The sequence below is a fragment of the Peromyscus eremicus genome, chromosome 3 (assembly GCF_949786415.1).
Source record: "Peromyscus eremicus chromosome 3, PerEre_H2_v1, whole genome shotgun sequence".
Lineage (NCBI taxonomy): Eukaryota > Metazoa > Chordata > Mammalia > Rodentia > Cricetidae > Peromyscus > Peromyscus eremicus.
The window spans coordinates 70,320,881-70,341,438 of record NC_081418.1 but is presented as its reverse complement, the minus strand read 5'-3'; the positions used below and the strand labels follow the sequence as shown (position 1 = coordinate 70,341,438).

Sequence of the window (20,558 nt, the reverse complement as noted above, 5' to 3'; positions counted from 1 at the left end):
CACAAAGCTGCACAGAGAAACCCTATCTCGAAAAACCAAAAAAACAAAACAAAACAAAACAGTAATAGATATGCTAATGAGGAAGGGAAAAATCTCACAGGATCTTACATCCCTAAACAAAGAACTACAGACAACAAAGTGCTGAGGTAAGAAGATAGAGTCTTCTTCAGGAATGACCCCTAAAATCATAACATACAAATGGCACTAAACAGACTAAGCAAGTTGTACTAACTGTGCATGCACATGCGTGTGTGTGTGTGTGTGTGTGTGTGTGTGTGTGTGTGTGTGAAAAAGAAAAAGAAGCCATGAATTTGAGAAGGAACAAGGGATTGAGAGGAAAGAGAAGGGAGGAAATGATGTGATTATATTTTAATAAAAAAACCCAGAAAATTAAAAATAAAAATAAACTAGGTAAAAGATTTAGATACTTTTTAAAGGAGGCTATCTGGATAGTAACTAACCAATTGAAAGCTATTCAAAATTATCAGTCACCAGGAACACGAAAATTGAAGCTACAGTGTGAAACTTCACATATCTTTAAAAATGGTCCTTAGGAAAACACACCAGCAGCATCGAGTCCTTGCAAAGCACTTGCAAATATTACTAGTGAGACAGAAAATGGGGAAATTGCTCCCCCAAACATGCTAGGAATACGGGCAGTTTCTCATGAAGTTAAACATGTATGTGTCTGTATGTTTACCTTTTACCCAAGAGCTGGTTTTAGACAGTTTCAGCAGCACTACTTATAAATGAAAAAAAAAAAAAAAAAAAAGCCCACTAGAAATCCCCAAATATCCTCCGCTGGGCAGATGCATTTACCAGCCGGGATATTTAAGAAGTTAACTGGTCAGCAGAAAAAAGGCGTGAAGTATGGGATTTTCAAAGTAGGTGCATGTAACGAGTCCATGTGCTAGTGAAGGAATCGAGGGTCAAAAACACAGAACTCCTTTATGTGAAATTCTGGAAGACACAACCCCCCAGGGAAGAAGTCACGGGAGTTGCTATAGCCTAAGGAAGGAGGATTTGATTACCATGATGCAATCTGTGTGATTTTTTTTTTTAACCAAGAGGGAATTGTCTTATGACTCTTCTTTCTACATCTTCCAAGCTTTTATTGAAGTGTGCTGACTTGAGGTGAGGATGAACTTGAGGTTTTGTTAAAAGCGGCCACATCCGTGGACTGCACTTAGTCCTCAAAAGTAACCCGCTCTTCCAGCATATCTGTTCCAGCTTTAGCCTCTTGGACTACACACTGTGTTTGAAGCTTTTAAATTCCATATCCCACCGGAACCAATTTAGAAAAGTCCTACACCAAAGCCGGATGCTTCTGACATATTCCTCCAATTCTGTCAAGTTTGTCTGTCATCACGAGGTTCCTCATCCAGCGGGTGGAAGACTTGGCAACAAGGGCCGGCTTTTTGGCTTTCTTTGATTCGTACTGCGCAAGGCGCTCTTCTCGGAGCTCTTTGCTTCTTCACTTTCTTCCTCAGATCCAAAGAGATCAGTGTCATCATCTTCTTTAGCATCCACAGCTCCACTTCCTGTTATGTCTTCCACGTTGGCGGGGCCGTGCTCGCTCGAAGATTCCTTCATTCTCGGCAGGCTAGCGTTGCCGTAATTATACCAAGGGAGGGCGTGTCACAAGTCAGCGTGTGGTGGGTCAGAGACTGCTTCGAATACTGGCCACGTGGGCTTCTGATGACGCATACTCCTCCATGTAGCTCTTGTCAGGTAATGGCTGAGCACCCGGAGGCCCATGGGGCTTTCCAGGTCTCTGAAACCCGTGGCGTCTGCTCTAACTGGGAGCTGGGTAGCTGCCAGCACTGAGGGAAAAAGAGAATGTCTTATATCTTGATGGGGCCAGCTGTGTTTTTTGTTTGTTTGTTGTTTTTGTTTTTCAAGGCAGGGTTTCTCTGTGTATTCTTGGCTGTCTTGGAACTCTTATGTAGACCAGACTGGCCTTGTACTCACAGAGATCTGCCTGCCTCTGCTTCTCAAGTGCTGGGAATAAAGGTGTGTGCCACCACTGTCCCACGGTAGGGCAACTGTTATACTATTCCAAAGAGCTCCCCAGATTCACAGGGCTGTATACCAAAGAGGTTTTTGTAGTGGGTAGCCATTCCAGCTTTGTTCTGGAAGTTCCAACCCCCATTGAGACTTCAGCAACTGTCACGCCTACAAGGCGGGGCCAAGGGAGGCGCCTGGGGACCCGAGATCTGGATCGGCGAACACTCTCTTGGTTCCAGGACCCTGGATGGTTGAGGTAGACCAAGCAGAGCTCCAGAGAACACCGCTGGACTGTGATACACCTTCCCCAGACCCCGCGACCTACCTATCCCTTAATTTGTAAGTTACGCCATTAAATAAATCTCCTTTTAACTACGTGGAGTGGCCTAAATAAGTTCACCAATATCTGGCGCCCAACGTGGGGCACGAACCCACGACCCTGAGATTAAGAGTCTCATGCTCTACCGACTGAGCTAGCCGGGCTTTTTTTTTTTTTTTAATCATATGTAAATTTTAAAATGCTCTTTTGAAAACCAGGCAATCGCAATATAAAATAGACTTTCAAAATGCTGAAAAATCTTTTCTGCAAAAACGATGAAGAAAGTGCCTAGAAAGAAATTCAGAGAAAATTTTAAAAATTGGGTGAGAATTTGCAAAGAATGATGAGGGTGAGGGGCAGAAGATGGCACTTGTCTCCAAACTATTTCCCAGACCTCAAGTCAACATCTGCCTTTACTTCCTGGATCCTTTAGGGGAACTTCACATCCAGAGACCATTCGGGGCAGCAGAGACGTTAAAAGTCCTCCATTCAGACCCAGAAGGACAGTAAGCAGTAAAAACAGACACAGCGGCTTCCCCAGCCTTTGGAATTTTTTGTATGTGTGGGCTCCTTGAATTGCTGAGCTCACTTGTGTTGTGGGTGGCAGGGAGAGTGGGGTGATGTGACCGCGGAAGCATTGCAAGTGGGTGCTTGTGGCAGCCTAAGCTTCAAGCTCGCCTAGGAGACCCTGCCTCCGGTAATGATGCGGGTTCCCCGCCATGTTTTAGGGTGTCCTATGGCTATGCAAGGGGAGCTTCCTGGGTGAGCTTCGGACTTAGGGCTTTTGAGGGACTGTTTCCTGCCTGCAGGTTAGAGACCAGGAGCATGCAAAGAGCACAAATAAATGAACTTGCAAAATACCTAATGGGACTGGAGATCAGGACAGTGCATAGAGGGGAGGGGTGTGGATAGTGGAGTGGGGAGGTAAAGGAAAGGGCCTTTCTGAGTGGATGCTAACGTTTCTTTACCTCATTTCTCTCTATTGCTTTTCCTTCTCGGTTTAATTTTTTCCTCCTCTCTTTCTTCTGTCCTCGAATTAGCATTCTCCACCCACCTCCAGCCTCTCTTCCCCCTTTTCTCTTGAACTTTGTACACCTCGCTTTCTTCTCATAACTCGTCAACAGAGTAAAATATACACACTTGTTATAACAGAGAGGGCACCAAAGGAGTGGAGGGTGCTGTTCACCCTCTAGCGCCATAATAAATTACCACCAACACGGTGGATTAGAACAACCCAGATTCATTCCCACCGGTCTGGAGGCTAAAAGTCTGACACTGAGTTATGAACAAGACTGCCGGTTCTAGGAGAGAATTGTCCTTGCCGCTGGCAGGCAGTGATCCAGGCATTCCTTACACAGTGGCTCCCTGACTCTGGCCTTTGCTTCCCACCAGCATGGGCAGCTCCTCTCCTGCTGTGCCTCTCTAGAGCGGCCAGGGTTTGTGTACAGCTGTGAATAGTTATGCAGACTCCACCTGGAGAATCCAAGGTGTGATCATGTTTTAAACCTTTAATGGCAACTGTAAAATCCCTTTTCCTAATACGGCCATATCATAATCATACATTTGGGGAGCAAGGATGTGCTTTGAGGGGACGTCCGCTCACCTCCAGATAACATCCAGTTTTTCTTCTCATTCAATACAACACATGGTTATTGCTGGGGAATGATCACTTAGCCTAAGGCTGGAAAAAAAAAAAGGAGTGAGGATGATTCATTGGCAATGCACCTAGGAAACTGGCAGTTCTCCTGAGGACTCACAGCAATCAGTCGGAAAAAAAAAAAAAAGAATAAATAAAAAGAAAGAAAAACAGAAAACATCCGAAGAAGCAAGTAAATACAAAACAACCATAATCCAAACAAAGGTAGGAAGACAAGAGTTCAATCCTTTCATGACGTGAATGTGGTTAAAGATTCTAGATGAAGAAACAGAAAAGCAAATGCCTCACGACTGATGAACAAGAACAATGAAACTATTTATAATAGGAACATGGACAACAGCTATGAAAAAGAGTAAGCACAGGAAGATACAGAACTTAATGTCTCGCCTTGCCACGTAAGCTTGAGGGTCAGAGTTCAGTCCTCAGAACACTTGTAAAGAGGCCAGGGACAGTCATGGGTGCGTGGACTTCCAGCACTGAGGAGACATGACAGGTGGGTCCTTGGTGGTTACGAGCTAGCCAGCCTAGCCTAATTAAGGAGGCTCAGCCTAGTGAGCGACTCTGTCACAGAAAGCAAGGTGAGTGTTTCCTGAGGAACGAAAGCTGAAGTTAACCTTCGACCTTCATATAAATGCAGACACGTGCTCCTGCACCTGAGCATACCCATGCACCTACATGAACACGTACCTACACACACACCCACACAAAAATGTTTAAGAGATACTGAAACTCACTTGTATTAAGAGAAATGTAACTGAGGCCACTTGGATGTGTTCATGTATACACACAAACCTGTTATATGCATACACATACACCTGTTACACACACGCACACACACATATGTTACATATACACACATAAATCTGATACACACACTCCTGCTATTCTCAGGAGACATGAGAGCAGTCCATTTCTGCTCCTATGGTCTGTTTCTTCCCACCAGCAGGAGGATAGACTAGAGTTGCCTCAAGTTGTATCAAGGGATACAGAAAGAACAGAAGCTGGAAGGGCCCTCAAGGCCCTGGATTTTATGCCAGGGATGCATTAAATTGTCCTAAAGTTTAGCCAGGTGGTGGTGGTGCACGCCAGCACTTGGGAGGCAGATCTCTGTGAGTTCAAGGACAGCCTGGTCTAGAGAGTGAGTTCCAGGACAGCCAGGGCTAACAGAGAAACCTTGTCTTGAAAAACTAAAACCAACCCCCCCCCCCCAAAAAAAAAAAGTCGTAAAGTTTACTTGGTGGTAGATCTGTAAGGAGTTAGTTAATAAGGTTGAATGAAGCCTTGGGCTGGTATTCTGATTCAGTAGGATAAGCGTCCTCAAAGAGAGCGTGTGTGTGTGTGTGTGTGTGTGTGTGTGTGTGTGTGTGTGTGTGTGTAACTTTGGGAAAATAAGTTTCTATCTTTTTTTTTTTTTTTGGTTTTTGGAGACAAGGTTTCTATCCTTTAAGCCACCCAGCCTGTAGTGTTTTGTTACAACAGCTTGTGAAAACTAATATACATAGAATTTGAGTAATATCCTTCTACCACAGTTTTTAACCAGAGCAAGCTATGAGATAACCCACAAAGGGTTAGGTAACAGGTGCCACACCTTGACTAGTACCAAGAGGATGTGGATGCAGGAACAATAAGCTAAAGCCCTAGCAACATACAATTTTTGTCCAGATCCAATAATATAAAAGCCGTTCCCAAACGGGCAAGTTGTACAGGACACTGAGTGTGGTCAGTGGTCTGGCCTGTTTAACAGACGCTGTGACTGTTTCTTAGGTACCAGGCAACGTGCAGTGGGTAGGCAGATCTGTGGGGCAGATCGCCCCAGCGGCTGGTAAATGCTGTCATGTAATGAATGACTCCCAGTGCCATAATTTACCGGAGAGGTGGTGAAGTTTGGGGAGCTTTCATATGTAGGAAAGCCTGAACATCAATACTTGACTGAGTCTCCTGATGAGTGAACTAAAGAACGGGGAATCTGATGATCAGATGAACAGAATGAGGGACGAGGGAAATCAGGTTGTGTTTAGTGAACTCGTAGTCTGTGTTTACCATTTCCCTGACCAACCAAGGGAGAACTCTGACTCAAGGGAGGCAGCCAGCTGGGCGACTGAACGCTATTGCCGTGGAGAGAGCATTACACACTTACAGAGGTGTGTCTGGGTATAACGGCCTTCCTCCACTACAGCCTGACTGTCAGAGGAAGAAGAGAAGGGAAGAGAACCCAAGGAGCCTGCTTGTTGAAGAAAACACTCAGTTTTGTTAAGATTTTTAGGAATTCAGGGAAGGCCCCAGGTCACTCCACGGCTGCTGCAGATTCTGTGACCCGACTGTGAGGCAGAACGTCACATCTTCTAATTGTCTAAGCTATGGATTGGCTCAGATGTGTTAGTTCAGAGGCAAAGATCTTAGCACTTACAATGTGGCCCACCTTGAACACCTTTGGGAAACAGCATGGCATGGAACGTCAATAAATTCAACGTCCCGGACGGTTCTTACAGACCCAGAATCTACCTTGTGTTTATTACAATGTGCTACAGGCTGACTTTCAGATCTTGTTTTCCTTCTGTACCTGAAGTTTAATCCACTGCCTCGTACCTAATGAATACATTGAATTATTAGAAGAATGGATGAACTCAGTAAATATTTGATGAGTAAATAAGTGGATGAATACACGAATAGCATCTCCAGGGCTTGAACCCATGAAATGTGTAACGCATGGATGATTTAGGCCTTTCCGCTTCTTTGTCTCAGGAGCTTCTGTGTACTCTACACAATGGGCATGTTGAATTGCACTGGGGTTGTAAATCCCAGAAATCAAGAAGAGTAGATGAAGTGCACTACACCACTAAAACCATCAATGTCCCCACGATTAGAGGTGAGGTGGCTAAAACCTATCCTTTACTCACAAGAAGCCTCGTCCCTGTGTCTCTGTGACTGAAAAGGAGTGACAATTGGCTCCCCCACACACACCAGTGAATGCTTTCTGGAGCTGCTCGTGTTCGTTCTGAAGGGTTAGCAGTGGTCACACATCCCTTTTTGATTTTGTCCAGCTGGGGAAGGGATGGGTGCCAGGACACTTCCTTTTGAAACTCTTGTGCCTTTGGAGATGCTCATTAAGACACACCTGCTACTCTGTCACCTAGGCTCTCCTGCCCTAATCTCTCTATGTAAACCCTGAGAGTTGACCTCAGTGTGAAAGAAAGAAATGTAGACTACACCCAACGGCAAAGATGAGAGGAGTTGCCTTCAATCAGACCTACATCTCTCTGCAGCAGGTTGCTTGCAAAGCTTCTCGGCTTTGACATCCTATAGGGACCTGCCAAGAAGCTACCTGAAGCCTAGATTCCAACCCTGATTCCTTTGCAAAGACATCCCATATAAAACTGTCGTGGCCTGGACAAAGGTGGACGTCTCGAATAACCCACGTGGAATTGTGAGCATGAAAGTGTTTCCTGTCCTTTCTCCTGCCTCTAGTTTCAGAAATGCAGGTAGGATTCTTATTCTCAGGGATTTAGATTCTTTAAAAAAATTTGTTGAAGAAATGAAGTATGCTATGTGTCAGTGTAAGCTAAGTATTCTAAGCCAGGTGTTTGTCTTTTCTGTTGTGATAAAACACTGACCAAAATCGGCTTGGGGAGAAAATGGTTTAGTTCAGTGTACAGATCACACAGGTCATCGCAGAGAGAAGTCAGGCAGGAACTCAAGGCAGGACCCTGGCGGCAGAAACTGAAACAGAGGCCATGGAGGAACAATATTTACTGTCTTGCTCCCAGTGGCTTGATGAGCTTGCTTTTTTATACAACCCATTTGTCCAGGGGTAGGACCACCACCCTTGCTGGGCTGGGCTCTCCCGCATCAACCATTAATCAGAACATAAACCCCGGTGACCAACCTGATGGAGGCAATTCCTCAAGTAAGGTTCCCTCTTCCCGGGCATAGAATCCCACTCACCTTTCTCATCCATGGCGTTGACCTCCCTCTTTCTCCACAGACCCTTCCAGAGCCGTCTGCCCTTTAATGTTTGGATCAAAGACATGAGCACAGGTGTTTGAACAACAGATGCTTGGGGACTGCTGATTTCTAAATGTCGGATTGTGTTGGAAGAGTTCAGACCACCCTCAGCTTCAACATGGGGATGAAGAATGTGTGGAAGGGCAGGTGTTACCGAAGACTTCTGCAAGGCCATGCACTTTCTCAGAGAGACATGCCTGTGTATGGACTTGGCTCATGAGCTGTTAATCAATTCCACCTGGCTAGCGAGGGTCACTGAAGCCAGAAGGTAAGGGTCAATCCATGCCAGCAAGTTCCAGGCTGTTTCCATGTGGTTAATCAGGCAGCAGAAGTGTCCTCAGCCTCACTGAAGTCTAGCAAGAGAGTCTATCTTGAGAGACTTCCAAGTTCCCAGGCATCCCCCAGGGCCTGCTCTTCAGAGGAGTCCTCTGTGGGAGGTAGACTGTGTTCCAAGACCTTGAGGTAGAAGACAGGATAGTCAGTGAGCTGGAAGGTGCTTGCTTTGGCCGGGGTGGATGGAGAGGAGACAGAATCCTTAAAGCAGTTCCAATGACTTCAGACTGAGATGCTACAAATCTGAGGTAAGTGAGCCCGCAGGAATGCAAATTTCCTCCCTCTACTGGAACCACACGGTGATAGTTTCTATGATAAGGTCATCCATGAGATTCGCAGATCATTAATGAGTGCTTTAGTGCCCACTGGCATACAGTGACCATTTCTAGAGGGTGGATTTCCAGCAACTTGGGATGGGGAGCATCACAGTGACTTCTCTATCAGTTCAGGTCCTGACTGTGCCATTTCCAGTGAGAATTTAGAGGCTTGGAGGGAGGAAGGGTTCTGCCTCGAGTGTCCTGTGGCAGCCCAAGGGCTAGTGGCTTCTCATTTACATAGCCCCACATTAAATCTCAGCAGTCAATCCTGATACTTCAAATCCCTGTTATGGGGAATAGTTCTTTGCATTAGACACTCAGTTTCCTTTTTATTGTGTGGTTTCTCTCTTCTAATGGACTCTGGATATTCACAGTCTTCAGAAAATTCTCTACCAGCCAGAACAGCCTGCTTCCTAAGAGAGAAAAGAAAGATTAAGACCCTGCTAAGAACTGTCTAACAGATCCATTCTTTGCATGTTAACCTGGGGTTTCTGAAGGCACATAGGGAATTGTATTGCCCCTTTGAATTTCCCTGAGTTCCCCAACTCAAAGGGCAGGGAGACCAATGATCGGATCCATGAGATATGGTGGCTGGTGGTAGGCAGCACAGGCTGACATGCACAAAGACATGTCTCAGGAAAGTGGTCAGCAATGCCAGACCAAAGAAAGCTCCTGAGCATGGTGTGTTAGTTGACTTTCTGTCACTGTGACAAAATATGCGAAATAATCTAGTTATAAGGAAGTAAGTTTACTTTGGCTCACAGTCTCAGAGGTTTCACTCCATGGTCACTAGGCCCTGTGGCTTTGGGGCCTATGGTGACACTCCAGCCCCTCTGGAAGATGTTAGAAAAGACCTTGTGCATTTTTGTTGCATTGTTTGGAGACAGGGTCTCACACAGCTCAGGCTGACAGCAAATTCTGCTATGTAGCCACGAGTGACCTTGAACTCCTGATCCTCCTGCCTCCACCTCCCAAGCACTGGGAATAGAGGTATGTGCCACCATGCCTTGTTCTCCAGGGCCTTTCATTAGACTCTACACTAAAGGTTCCACATCTTTCTCATGGTGCCACAGGCTGAGAAATGAGCCTCTAATGCATGAGCCTAGGAGATACTCGGGAGAGAAATGGTAGCAAATGGGAGGCACCCGTAAGTCTCATGAGGGTTTACAGGGCAGAGTGTGGAAAGAATGTGACCTCTGACAGATGACAAGAAGGGCAGAAGTCTGCACAGTCCAAGGCATACCCACAGGGGAACTATTAGTCCTACAGAAAAGCAAGACAGAGGTGGCAGTCCTTGGGAAGGGAGCAGTCTTCCCTGCAGGAGCTCAGAAAAAGATTAAGAGTTGAGAAGTGACTGTCTCCACACTCCTGTGCATGTGTGTGCATGCATACGTACGTGTGAGCATGCGTGTGTGTGTGTGTGTGTGTGTGTGTGTGTGTGTGAGCGTGTGCACTCCTGACCTAGAACAGCATCACAGGGGATGTGGAAAAGGTTTCAAACCAATAGGCCATCAGCTTTATTAATAACATTTTGCACACTTGAGAGCTAGCTATGAAGAACGAATGAAATCATAGAGCTGAAAACACACTTGGTTTTTCTTTACAAAGCTAGGGATGATTGAACTCACAGCCTGGCATCCTCTATCCTCAGCCCTAAATCACAGTGCATGTGTGCGTGTGTGCGTGTGTGCGTGTGTGCGTGTGTGCGTGTGTGCGTGTGTGTGTGTGTGTGTGTGTGTGTGTGTGTGTGTGTGTGTGTAGAGGCCAGAGGTCAACCTTTAGTGTCATTCTTCAGGAGCCATCACCTAGTTTTTAAGGTGGTGATTCTTATTGGCCGGGAACATGCCAATCAGGCCAGGAGGGCTGGCCAGCAAAGCACAGGGATCTGTCTGTTCCTAACCCTCCAAAGTCAAAACTACAGGCACACGTCACCATGCTTGGCTTTTTACGGGACTCTGCATGCTTGGACAGCAAGCATTTCCCAACTGAGTAGGAGCTGTGTCCCCAGTCCCTGAAGCACACCTTTCAACGCTAATTTGCTACAGCATCTGCAATCACATTTTCACTATGAATAAAGACACTTGATGCTCCTAGCTAGCAGGAGTACAGTCAGTTTCTGGGCCAAATGACAGCAAAGTGGTGGCAGCGCCTGGCCACCAGGTAGCTAGTTCCTTCCGGTTTAAGGTAAACACCGAACATTATATAACTTTACTACCAGTTACTTAAAATAGCAGAGAGTTTGAAAGCTGGGCTATAAACCCCGCCCCCTCATTTTATGGCAGAGTAAATAGACATCCAGCTTACCTAAGACTTCTAGAAGAGCAAGTCAGAGAAGGCACTAGAACAGGTGTCCTGGAAAGCAGAGGGTTTCCGCTGCCCATCCTCTGGGGAGGGTGTGAGCCAACAACGTTACACTTACTCACTGGCTACTGGGAGAAGCTTTTAATCCAGGGTGTTTGTAACACAAGGCTAAACCCCTTTGAAAAAAGCACAGAGATTGGTACTTAATCCTTTACCCAGTCAGTCAGGGCTGGAGATTTTCATTTTTGCCTTCCTTAATGCGAAACTTACCAGTTTGTAGCTAGAAAAATTTAACTCCAGGATCAACAGTCATGTTCCGCACCCCAGAGATAAAGACAGACCTTCCTGGGATCATACTATTTCATGGGGTTAGGCCCCCAAACTCTGGCATAATGACTATGAGCCCACTGTTTTGCCTGTAACCCAGGTCCCTTGCTTGTCATACCCATAGGATGACTGCCTCTGGCCTTCAGTGTCGTTTACTATGGCCCCCAGTCCTTAGTCTTCCAGTACCAATGTCCAGCTGTCTCTGTTAAGATCAGCCCATGGAGTCTCCTCACATTCGTCTCTCAGACGTGATCTGTGGCTGCCCGCGCTGTGCACTCTGAGCTCCAAATCTTCAGTGGCTGGTGAAACTCTCCCAGGGCCTCTTGGAGTTCCCCTTCTCCACACCGCTGAGCCTCATGGGAACGCATGTGCTATGGCTAAAAGGAAAGGGGAATACGGAGCCAGGAAGGGCCGAGATGAGGCGACAAGGACAGTGCTGCCACGGGACAGTGGGCTTGTCAACAACTTCACAATGAGCTCCACAATTGTTTCTGGAAAACATGGTCCCACTTTCTATTTGGTATCGAGATCAGTTTGTCCCCCCAAAACTTTTAAAATTTAATATAGTTCTTATAAAATATTTCACGAAAAGACTTAAAAATCATCTTCTATTCTGAATGCCTATTTTTTTTTTTGTGGGGAAAAGGGGTTAGCACTAACATCTTAATGTTTTTTGTTTTGGTTTCTTGCTTATTTTTTATTTTGATTTTTTTCTTTTTACATACCAACCACTTCCCCCTCCACACTTCCCCCCCTACCCCCCATCCACTCCTCAGAGAGGGTAAGGCCTTCCATGGAGAGTCAACTGAGTCTGGCACATCAAGTTGAGGTAGGACCAAGCCCCTCTCCTCTGCATCAAGGCTCAGCAAGGTGTCCCACTGCTGTGGGATGGTCTGTATGTCAAATTACTCTGATTGGTCAATAAATAAAACACTGATTGGCCAGTGGCTAGGCAGGAAGTATAGGCGGGACTAACAGAGAGGAGGAAAGAAAGAACAGGAAGGCAGAAGGAGTCACTGCCAGCCACTGCCATGACAAGCAGCATGTGAAGATGCCAGTAAGCCATGAGCCATGTGGTAAGGTATAGATTTATGGAAACGGATTAATCTAAGCTATAAGAACAGTTAGCAAGAAGCCTGCCATGAACATACAGTTTGTAAGCAATATAGTCTCTGTGTTTACTTGAATGGGTCTGAGCGGCTGTGGGACTGGCGGGTGACAGAGATTTGTCCTGACTGTGGGCAAGGCAGGAAAACTCTAGTTACATCCCACCATAGGGAATGGGCTCCAAAAAGGCTAGTTTATGCACCAGGAATAAATCCTGGTCCCATTGCCAGGGGTCCCACAAACAGACCAAGCCACTCAACTGTCACCCACATTCAAAGGACCTAGTTCAGTCCCCTGCAAGTTCCACAGCTGTCAATCCAGAGTTCATGAGCTCCCACTAGCTTGGGTCAGCTGTGTCTGTGGTTTTCCCCATCATGATCTTGACACCCCCCACACACTCATACAATCCCTCCTCCCTCTCTTCGACTGGATTCCAGGTGCTTGGCCCAGTGCCTGGCTGTGGGTCTCTGCATCTGCTTCCATTAGTTACTGGATGAAGGCTCTATGATGACAGTTAGGATATTCACCAATCTGATTTCAGGAGAAGGCCAGTTCAGGCACCTTCTCCACTATTGTTAGGAGTCTTATCTGGAGTCATCCTTGTGGATTCCTGGGAATTTCCCTAGCACCAGGTTTCTTCCTAACTCCATAATGGCTCCCTCTATCAAGATATGTCCTTCATTGCTCTCCCTCTTCATCCCTCCCTCTACTCAACCATCCTGTTCCTTCATGTTCTCATCCCCCATTCCCTCCCCTCTTCCCTCTTCTCTCAGTTTACCCAGGTGATCTTATCTATTCCCCCTCCCAGAGTGATTGATTCATGCAACAGATCTCAAAGAGGTTAAAGGATCAATATTTGTTATGCATTTCTGGAAGTTTCATGATGCTATTGTTTGTTACAGCTGAGCAATACACCATTGTGTAAATGTACCACATTTTCTTTATCCATTCTTTAGTTGACGGGCATCTAGGTTGTTTCTAGCTATTGGTTCTGGCTATTACAAATAATGCTGCTATTAACATAATTGAGCAATTGTGGTATGATTAAGAATCCTTTGGGTGTATGTCCATGAGTGGTATTGCTGGGTCTTGAAGTAGATTGATTTTTAATTTTCTGAGAACCCACCATACTGATTTCCAAAGTGGCTGTACAAATTTGTACTCTTACCAGCAGTGGAGGAGTGTTCCCCTTACTCCACAGTCTGTCCAACATAAGCTGTCATCAGTGTTTTTGATTTTAGCCATTCTGACAAGTGATGGTATCTTACAGTAGTTTTGACTTGCATTTTCCTGATGGCTAAGGATGTTGAGTAATTCTTGCTGAACGATTGTTCTAATTGTATGAAAGTTCATTGCGTTGTATAGACTTTGGGTCTGATTATTTTTTCTGTGTGTGGTATTTTTTCCAACACTTTTTTTTAAATAATAAAAAACTTTATTCAAATTTTAAAAATCAGCTTAGTATATTTACTAAGCTAGCTTTTTGTGTGCTGGCTTTTAGTGTGGCTTACAATGCCTTAGAAAAAAGAATATTCCTTTTTTTTTTTTCATTAAAGGTTCCTGGTCCCTGGTTATTTATGCCCAGTCGCTTATTTTCTTTGTCACCTTTTACTTGACATTCTTTCTGCTCTTTATTTGATTTATTTGTTTTAAAGCATCAATATGTTCTCAAGAAACTACTTCTGATAAGGCTTTGACAGATGTTCCTCCTCACTACCAGTTTTACATCTTTCTTCTACAAAGACTGGGCAGGACCAGAGGTGCTAACTTCACATAGTGTTTCAAAACAAAATAAAAAAAAAACAAAACAAAAAACAAAACAAAAAAACTGCCCAAATGCTGATGCTGAACCTGAGTACGTCCCTGTATATGCAGAACTGAGTCCCAGGGCTTTTGAAGTGAAAGCCAGAGTTGGGTGAGCAACAGAAGGACAAACACAAAGGGACAGCCAGGGGACCTGAAATACGAGTCACTGCTAACCACCAACTTTGCAAACTCACCCAGGCAAAACTATCCATGTGTAGTCGCCATGGTTACAAGACTGGGTAGGGAACACACCACTGGACTTTTGTGTTTCCTTTCCCATCCCTTGGAAGGCACAGTAGTAAATTTTCTGTACTGGTCTCCAAATTTGGGAGTGAAATTTCACTTATAAGTATATTTACAGCAAACCAAATTTTCTAATCCAATAAACTCCAAATTCCTTCTGTACCAGTTTCCTATTGTTTTCTGTAAGATTGCAAGGTTTAAGAAGTGCTGGAAGTCTGGGAGTGTAATTAATTCCCTGCAAAGCATACAAATCCCAGAAAGACACTTTGTCAGATTATCTCATCTTACTCATGATCTTATTATCCTATCAATTTTGTGTGGTTTCAGATTTCCCTGGCTTGGGATTAAATCAGTGTGTTCTTCCTGATGCATAATTCAGGAGCATTTGAAAACGATGTAATTACAAACCTCAACGGCAGACTGTGAGTCGCACTCACAGTCATAACTGCCGAGAGCATGGCTTCCTTTCAGAATCGTGGGGTAAGGATGTCATGTTCCTAAGTCCTACTGCTCCGGGCCTGCTATTGGATATCCATGCAATTACAGAGTTGGATGGGGTCCAACACCACACACGGAAGCTGGGAAAATGCCAGTGTGTTTGTGGATTTAGAGGAATTTTGAAGAAAGAGGAGGATAGTTTTTTTTTCTTTTTTTTTTCTTTTTTTTTTTTTTTTTTGGTTTTTCGAGACAGGGTTTCTCTGTGTAGCTTTGCGCCTTTCCTGGAACTCACTTGGTAGTCCAGGCTGGCCTCGAACTCACAGAGATCCGCCTGGCTCTGCCTCCCGAGTGCTGGGATTAAAGGCGTGCGCCACCACCGCCCGGCAGTTTTTTTTTCTTAAAGGCCAATTTATTTACATATATGGATGTTTTGTCTGAATGCAGATCTGCACCCCAGAAGGGGGCATCAGATCCCATTGGACTACAGATGTAGATGGTTGTGAGTCAACATGTGGGTCCTGGGATTTGAATTCAGGACCTCTGAGAGAGCAGCCAGTGTACTCTTAACCACTGAGCCATCTCTGTAGTCCTGAAAGATAGTTCTTAAAACAATAGTTGATGGAAGCACAAGTATAAGATTTTTGAATTATTCAAGTGCAGACCTAATTTTGTAGATGAGAACAGCCTTGACTTACTGTCCTGAGAGCAGAAGACATTTTGCATAGGTGCCTACTCTAGTTTTTGTTATTGCCTACAAACTGAAATTGAAATGCCTTGAAAAGTTTCTCCAGAACCTTATTCCTTAACATCTGCACCGCTCACTCAGCTCACACTCACCTACACAGTCTTCCGAGTTCTCAACTCTTCTTCATTTGAATCTAGACTAGGAAGTCCACTTACAACCATGGGAAATCTTCCTCATCCAAGAAGCCCACCTCCCAGAGACACTGGCCACATACTTTCTGGTTTTTAATGCACTTTAAAAGTTTTGTCATGCTTACAAAGAATATAAAACAACAATAACAAGAAAATGCATTTTTTTTCCGTTCTAATGTAAGATATTTGTAATCGCCAGGTAAATAATCTCCAGCAATTTCCTTCTGAGTAAGGTCTTAGGTATGTAGATACTGAGGTATCAGATCATTAACTCCATTATGTACAGTGGAACCCAATCTCGTCATTAATTTCAATGCACTTTAGTCATCCTCATCAAATAGCTCTGAGATTTCTTTACCTAGCCAACATTTTTTACTATTTCATAAATAAGTAATTCAACAACAACAACAAAACCTTAGCCTTCATCATATCCACCTGTTTCCTTGTTATTGACTAAAACGACACACATTTTGGTGAGGGTGATGTCTCTGCATTTGTTTGTAAACGAAGCAGCTTGTGCTGGGAAGAGTTCTCGCTGCCTCTCTCTAGGGTACAATACTCTTTTGCAATTTGCTGAAAGCAGGTGGTATTCATTTCCTCCTTTGCTTGAAGTTCATAATAAAAGCAAGCAGGTAGATTTTTTTGTTGCTGTTGTTGTTAAGAATCCTCAGCTTGACAGATCAAAGGCTTTGAAACTAGATAAATGTAGACTCAAACTGAAGGAGATGGGCTTTGAAGCACCGGGTGGGGAAGGCAGCTTTGCACAGACCGAATGCGCGCAGTCCGTGCATTAAAATGTTTTGGGAGAATTCTGGTGAGGTTCACAATGGGTACTGAAAAGGACGCATTATTGGCTTTGTGAGGTACTCTGTGGAAATGCACAGGGCGAACAGGAGACTTTAGGTAGTGTGAATTGGTACCTCCCTTCCACTGAATTTGGCTGGCAAATTGAAATATCTGGCAAACTTGTTCCAGCTGGGTGTTGCTGGTTTCTAGAAAAGTTCTTTGCCCAGCAGCTCTCCAATGGCAGCTGTGTGTGGCCAATAATTAACCTTGTCACTTAGGACCTTGCATGCTGTTTCAGAGTATGATGAGTGTCAAAGTCAGGATAGGAAAAAAAATACAAAGTCACCCTAGGTCTTACAGTTCAACAGTTTTAATAGTGCACAATAAACAGGCATACAGCTTTGCAGTCCTCATTTAAAACAATCTTCTCAACGCTTCTAAACTAGGAGGGGGGTTCTCTCCCACCCCTTCACATAGGAATAAATCTAGGGTAGTACCCTAAAGTGCATGTCTCAGTCATTGAAAACAGTACTGTAATTTGCTCTCTGGAGTTCTCGGTAAGAGCACGGCTTCCTCATCTGGGAAGCGGGAGAAATGATTACATACTTATTGCCTCCAAGAGATCCATTCAGCCTTTTCACTTCCACAGGTGATGGGAACAACAGCGAGGCCTCAGAATAACTTTTTAAAAAGCCGACTTCCTCGGAAGCAGATACCTATCCTTCCCACAAATAAATACTTACTCGTCTTTGATCATGGAGTATTGAAGACTCAGCTGACATTTCACTTTCTAGAAAAAATGTAAATATTGAAGGCCTTGGGCCTCTGAATATTCTGAACTTGGGTAATAGTCTGTCTCTGTCTCTCTGTCTCTCTCTCTCTCTCAGAAGCTTGCTCAGGCTATTGCTTGTCCTCCTGGGGGTCATCTGGAAAGTCAGCCTCCTCAGGGGACCTGTCTCCTTCAGGAAGCAGTGTGGCGCGCACTTTCCTCTTCTCCTTAAATCGGCCTGAGCGCGAGATCTTCAAATTGCGCCGGCTATTGCCGGATTTCTCCTCACACAACTTATCTGGAGGCTCTCCGGTGTCCCCAAGGACATCAGAATGCTGGTTCTCTCGAGAGCTGCTAGTCCGATCCAAGTGAGGTGGTGACTGGTCCTCGGCCTCTGGCTGAACATGAGGCTGCGCCCCCACAGTGACCTCCTTGCTTTTTTTCCTGGTTAGTGATTTCCACCAGGGACTGGAGCTGCTGGTGGAGCTGCCACTGTCCGCCATGGCCCGCAGGCCTGGGGACCACGGTCGCCCCGCGTGGGGAAGGGCCTGGGCCAGGGACGCCACTCCTCTCTCCGTGGTCTCAAGACTGTTCACTCCAGCCTTTCCAGGTTTCTTCCACGCTGGCAGGCAGGCTGCCTGGTGGGAATCCGCTCCTGCACAGGGAGGAAAACAAAACTTGGCTTGGTCAAAGTAACAGACTCCCCATTCTCCTTTCCTCTGAGTTGGGGCTCCAAGCCATGGGGCCGCAGGGCGCTCGGTGGACCCAGGGGCCTCCAGCAGGACACCGCCTGATCTATAGATTGAACACCTTGAACTCCTGGCCTCAACCTTTGCCTTAGCTCCTGAGTAAGGGCAGTAGCCACCCAGGGGAGGTCCTGATCATCTTGATCAGCCTGGCTCCAAAGGGATTACTGGCCAGCTGCCACTCCACCTGACTGTATAAGGACCACTGTAGGCGCCCAACTGCCCTAGAACGGCCTTTCTTCACAGGAGCACCATAAAGGGGAGTAATGGGGAGGGGGGGCAGGGGGCGGGACCACCTAGCGTATCTTGCCAATTACAGGTGAACAGTGAAGATCAGGCAAACAGATTGAAATTTATCTAAAACCTTTCCCTACGATGTTGAGTGGTGATGCTTGGGAGTGTATCCAAGTGAGAAAGTCGGATGCACAAGCATATTGTTGTGCTTACACCAAACTGCTTCTGCCTTGTGACTTTCAGAGACCGTCTAGACTTAACTGCCTTTGAAAACCTGCCACCCCACTCTTCCTTTTACTCCCTGGAGGCCAATATTGCGATGGTAGGAAGGCCGCGGGCCCCAGCCCCCCTTCCCTTAGCTCTCCAGTTCTCAATCATCTTAGTTATAAACTAAAGACTTCTGGTACTTTGCCTTGTGCGATACCATCCTCCAAAGGAGAGAGCGCAACCAGAACTCCAGAAAAACATTCTTCCACCCCCAAACATTGAATAACGGAGCTCCCAACCCCCTAATACTGCAAGCCAGACTACTCGCACACTTCCCGTGCGCCTGCAACTGAACAGGACCACCGAGAGTGGGCAGGGCACTGGAGCTCCGCTCTTTGCATCCTACGCCCGGATTCGCGAGTGCTCAAAAGAGGGACTCTTGGGCTGCGTTTGTTCTTGCAGGTTCTCCCGGAATTGCCGGAGAAAGGAAGTCTCTGCGCCTACGGGAGGCGGCGCAACAGCCCCCGGCCCCATCTCCTCAGGATGCCGAGAGGACACACTCGGGCTGGGACTCGAAAACCGTAAAAGCAAAACCACCCAAAGTTTTTTCCCTATGAAAGGCGCCTACACCCTCAGGCACCGTCAGAGGTAGGGTTTGCAAGCACCGTTCTCCCTCCTACCTTGCAGATTGGAAAAACAAACCCGTGCCCCAAGGCATGTATTAATGGTGGCGGTGGGCAGCCACAACGCCTCGGTTCTCCACCCGACACTTTCTTCTCCACAGTGATCAACGTGCGGTGCACGGAAAGGCTTTGTGAGAATCGCACAAGGAAAAGATGGCAAATAATGTAAAAGTAGGCAGAGCACCGTTCTGGGGCCTCTCCTCCGGCAGCAGGAGGAGGGGCACCGAGAGGCGCGGGACAGCAATCACGAGGGGCATCGCAGGGCCAGGGTTTGTCTCGTCAGACTCAGAGGGACACTGGTTCACTCACCTGAAGGGGCTTCCAGGGTCACCGGGACCCCGGGCCGCGCTGACTCTCAGAGCACTAAAGGACGTCTCGGGGCTGCCTGAAGCTTAGGCTGGGTGCAGGTTGGCGCCGTCTCGAAGAGATGCAGGAATCGCTGCTGCTGCTCTGGCCCAACACCTTTGACTCCCGCACACTCAAAGGACAACTCGGGGTGGCAGCACGGTCCGCGTAGGTCGTAGGGGCTGTCAAACAGACAGCCTTTCCTGGTGGGAATCTCACATTCTGGGGAGCGTCCCTTTTCCCTGCTTGAGCTGTTCCGGGACCGCTGAGAGATGGGACCTCGGCTGCTGACTCCTGCGCACTCGCTCTTCCTGAGCGTCCGTAGGAACACGCAGAGACATCTGCCCACCTGCTGGTGGCTGGCCAAAGGACTGAAGATACTAGAACCACGGAGGCGGGGAGGGTCAGGGGGGGACGGGAGGCAGCCACCCAGCTACAGGTGCAGGTAGGCGCTGGTGATCCCGCCCTCTTAGCGACCAGATTGGACAAGGTCTCATACGTAGTTTCAGCCTTGAGGATTCTGATTGGAGAAAAAACTGTACTGAGCCGCGCCCTGTCCGTGTTCCGTTCTTGCTCTGTGGTTTGAGTCCCAGGCTTTCAAAGTTTTCTAATTCCAAGCGCTGATCCAAACTCGGACATGTTGGAGAGTTTCAAAAGCCCGTAGTTAAAAGGCTGAATGTTGCGAAGCATGTCCTTGATGCCATTGGGCGCTATTCCTAGTACTAGGTAGGTTAACTCTCTTGCTCATCACAACACCCCAGGACCAGGCGCTGTGACCCTCTCCAGGCCTGCAAGGAAATCTTGGCACTCGAAGGTTAAACAGTTGCCCAGGATTGCCCGCTGAAGCGAAAAGGAACAGAGTTGGAGTTTTGACTCTAGCTTAACCACCACGTGACAGCAGTCTGTTGGCTCTGGGTTCTTACCATGCCTGAGTGCCTTTGCTACTATGCATCGTTCAGGTCTGGGTGTCCACGAACTGACAGCCCCCCAAAGCATATAATTCCAGCCCCGAGCCACCGAGAGAGTGAATCAGTGGGCTCCATCACTGTGCAGAG

General features: G+C 46.4%; 1 protein-coding gene, 1 non-coding gene and 1 pseudogene across 2 annotated transcripts; all 3 read right to left on the bottom strand.

Annotated features, from left to right (window-relative positions):
* Positions 1 to 1,111: 1,111 nt before the first annotated feature.
* LOC131906296 (elongation factor 1-beta-like) lies at positions 1,112 to 7,938 on the bottom strand (annotated as a pseudogene).
* Trnak-cuu (transfer RNA lysine (anticodon CUU)) lies at positions 2,418 to 2,490 on the bottom strand. The gene has a single exon. It is a non-coding gene; the product is annotated as a tRNA-Lys (tRNA).
* An 8,935-nt stretch (positions 7,939 to 16,873) lies between the features above and the next one.
* On the bottom strand, positions 16,874 to 19,899 carry Prr15 (proline rich 15). Its single transcript, XM_059256675.1, has 2 exons — positions 19,468 to 19,899; positions 16,874 to 17,943 (listed from the first exon to the last, which is right to left on the bottom strand). Exon 2 carries the CDS (start codon positions 17,789 to 17,791, stop codon positions 17,420 to 17,422), a length of 372 nt encoding a protein of 123 aa, XP_059112658.1. The 5' UTR covers positions 17,792 to 17,943; positions 19,468 to 19,899; the 3' UTR covers positions 16,874 to 17,419.
* Positions 19,900 to 20,558: the final 659 nt, after the last annotated feature.

Excerpts from the sequence above, each read along its gene's own strand:
- Prr15 (XM_059256675.1), bottom strand. The coding sequence starts at position 17,791 with ATGGCGGACAGTGGCAGCTCCACCAGCAGCTCCAGTCCCTGGTGGAAA.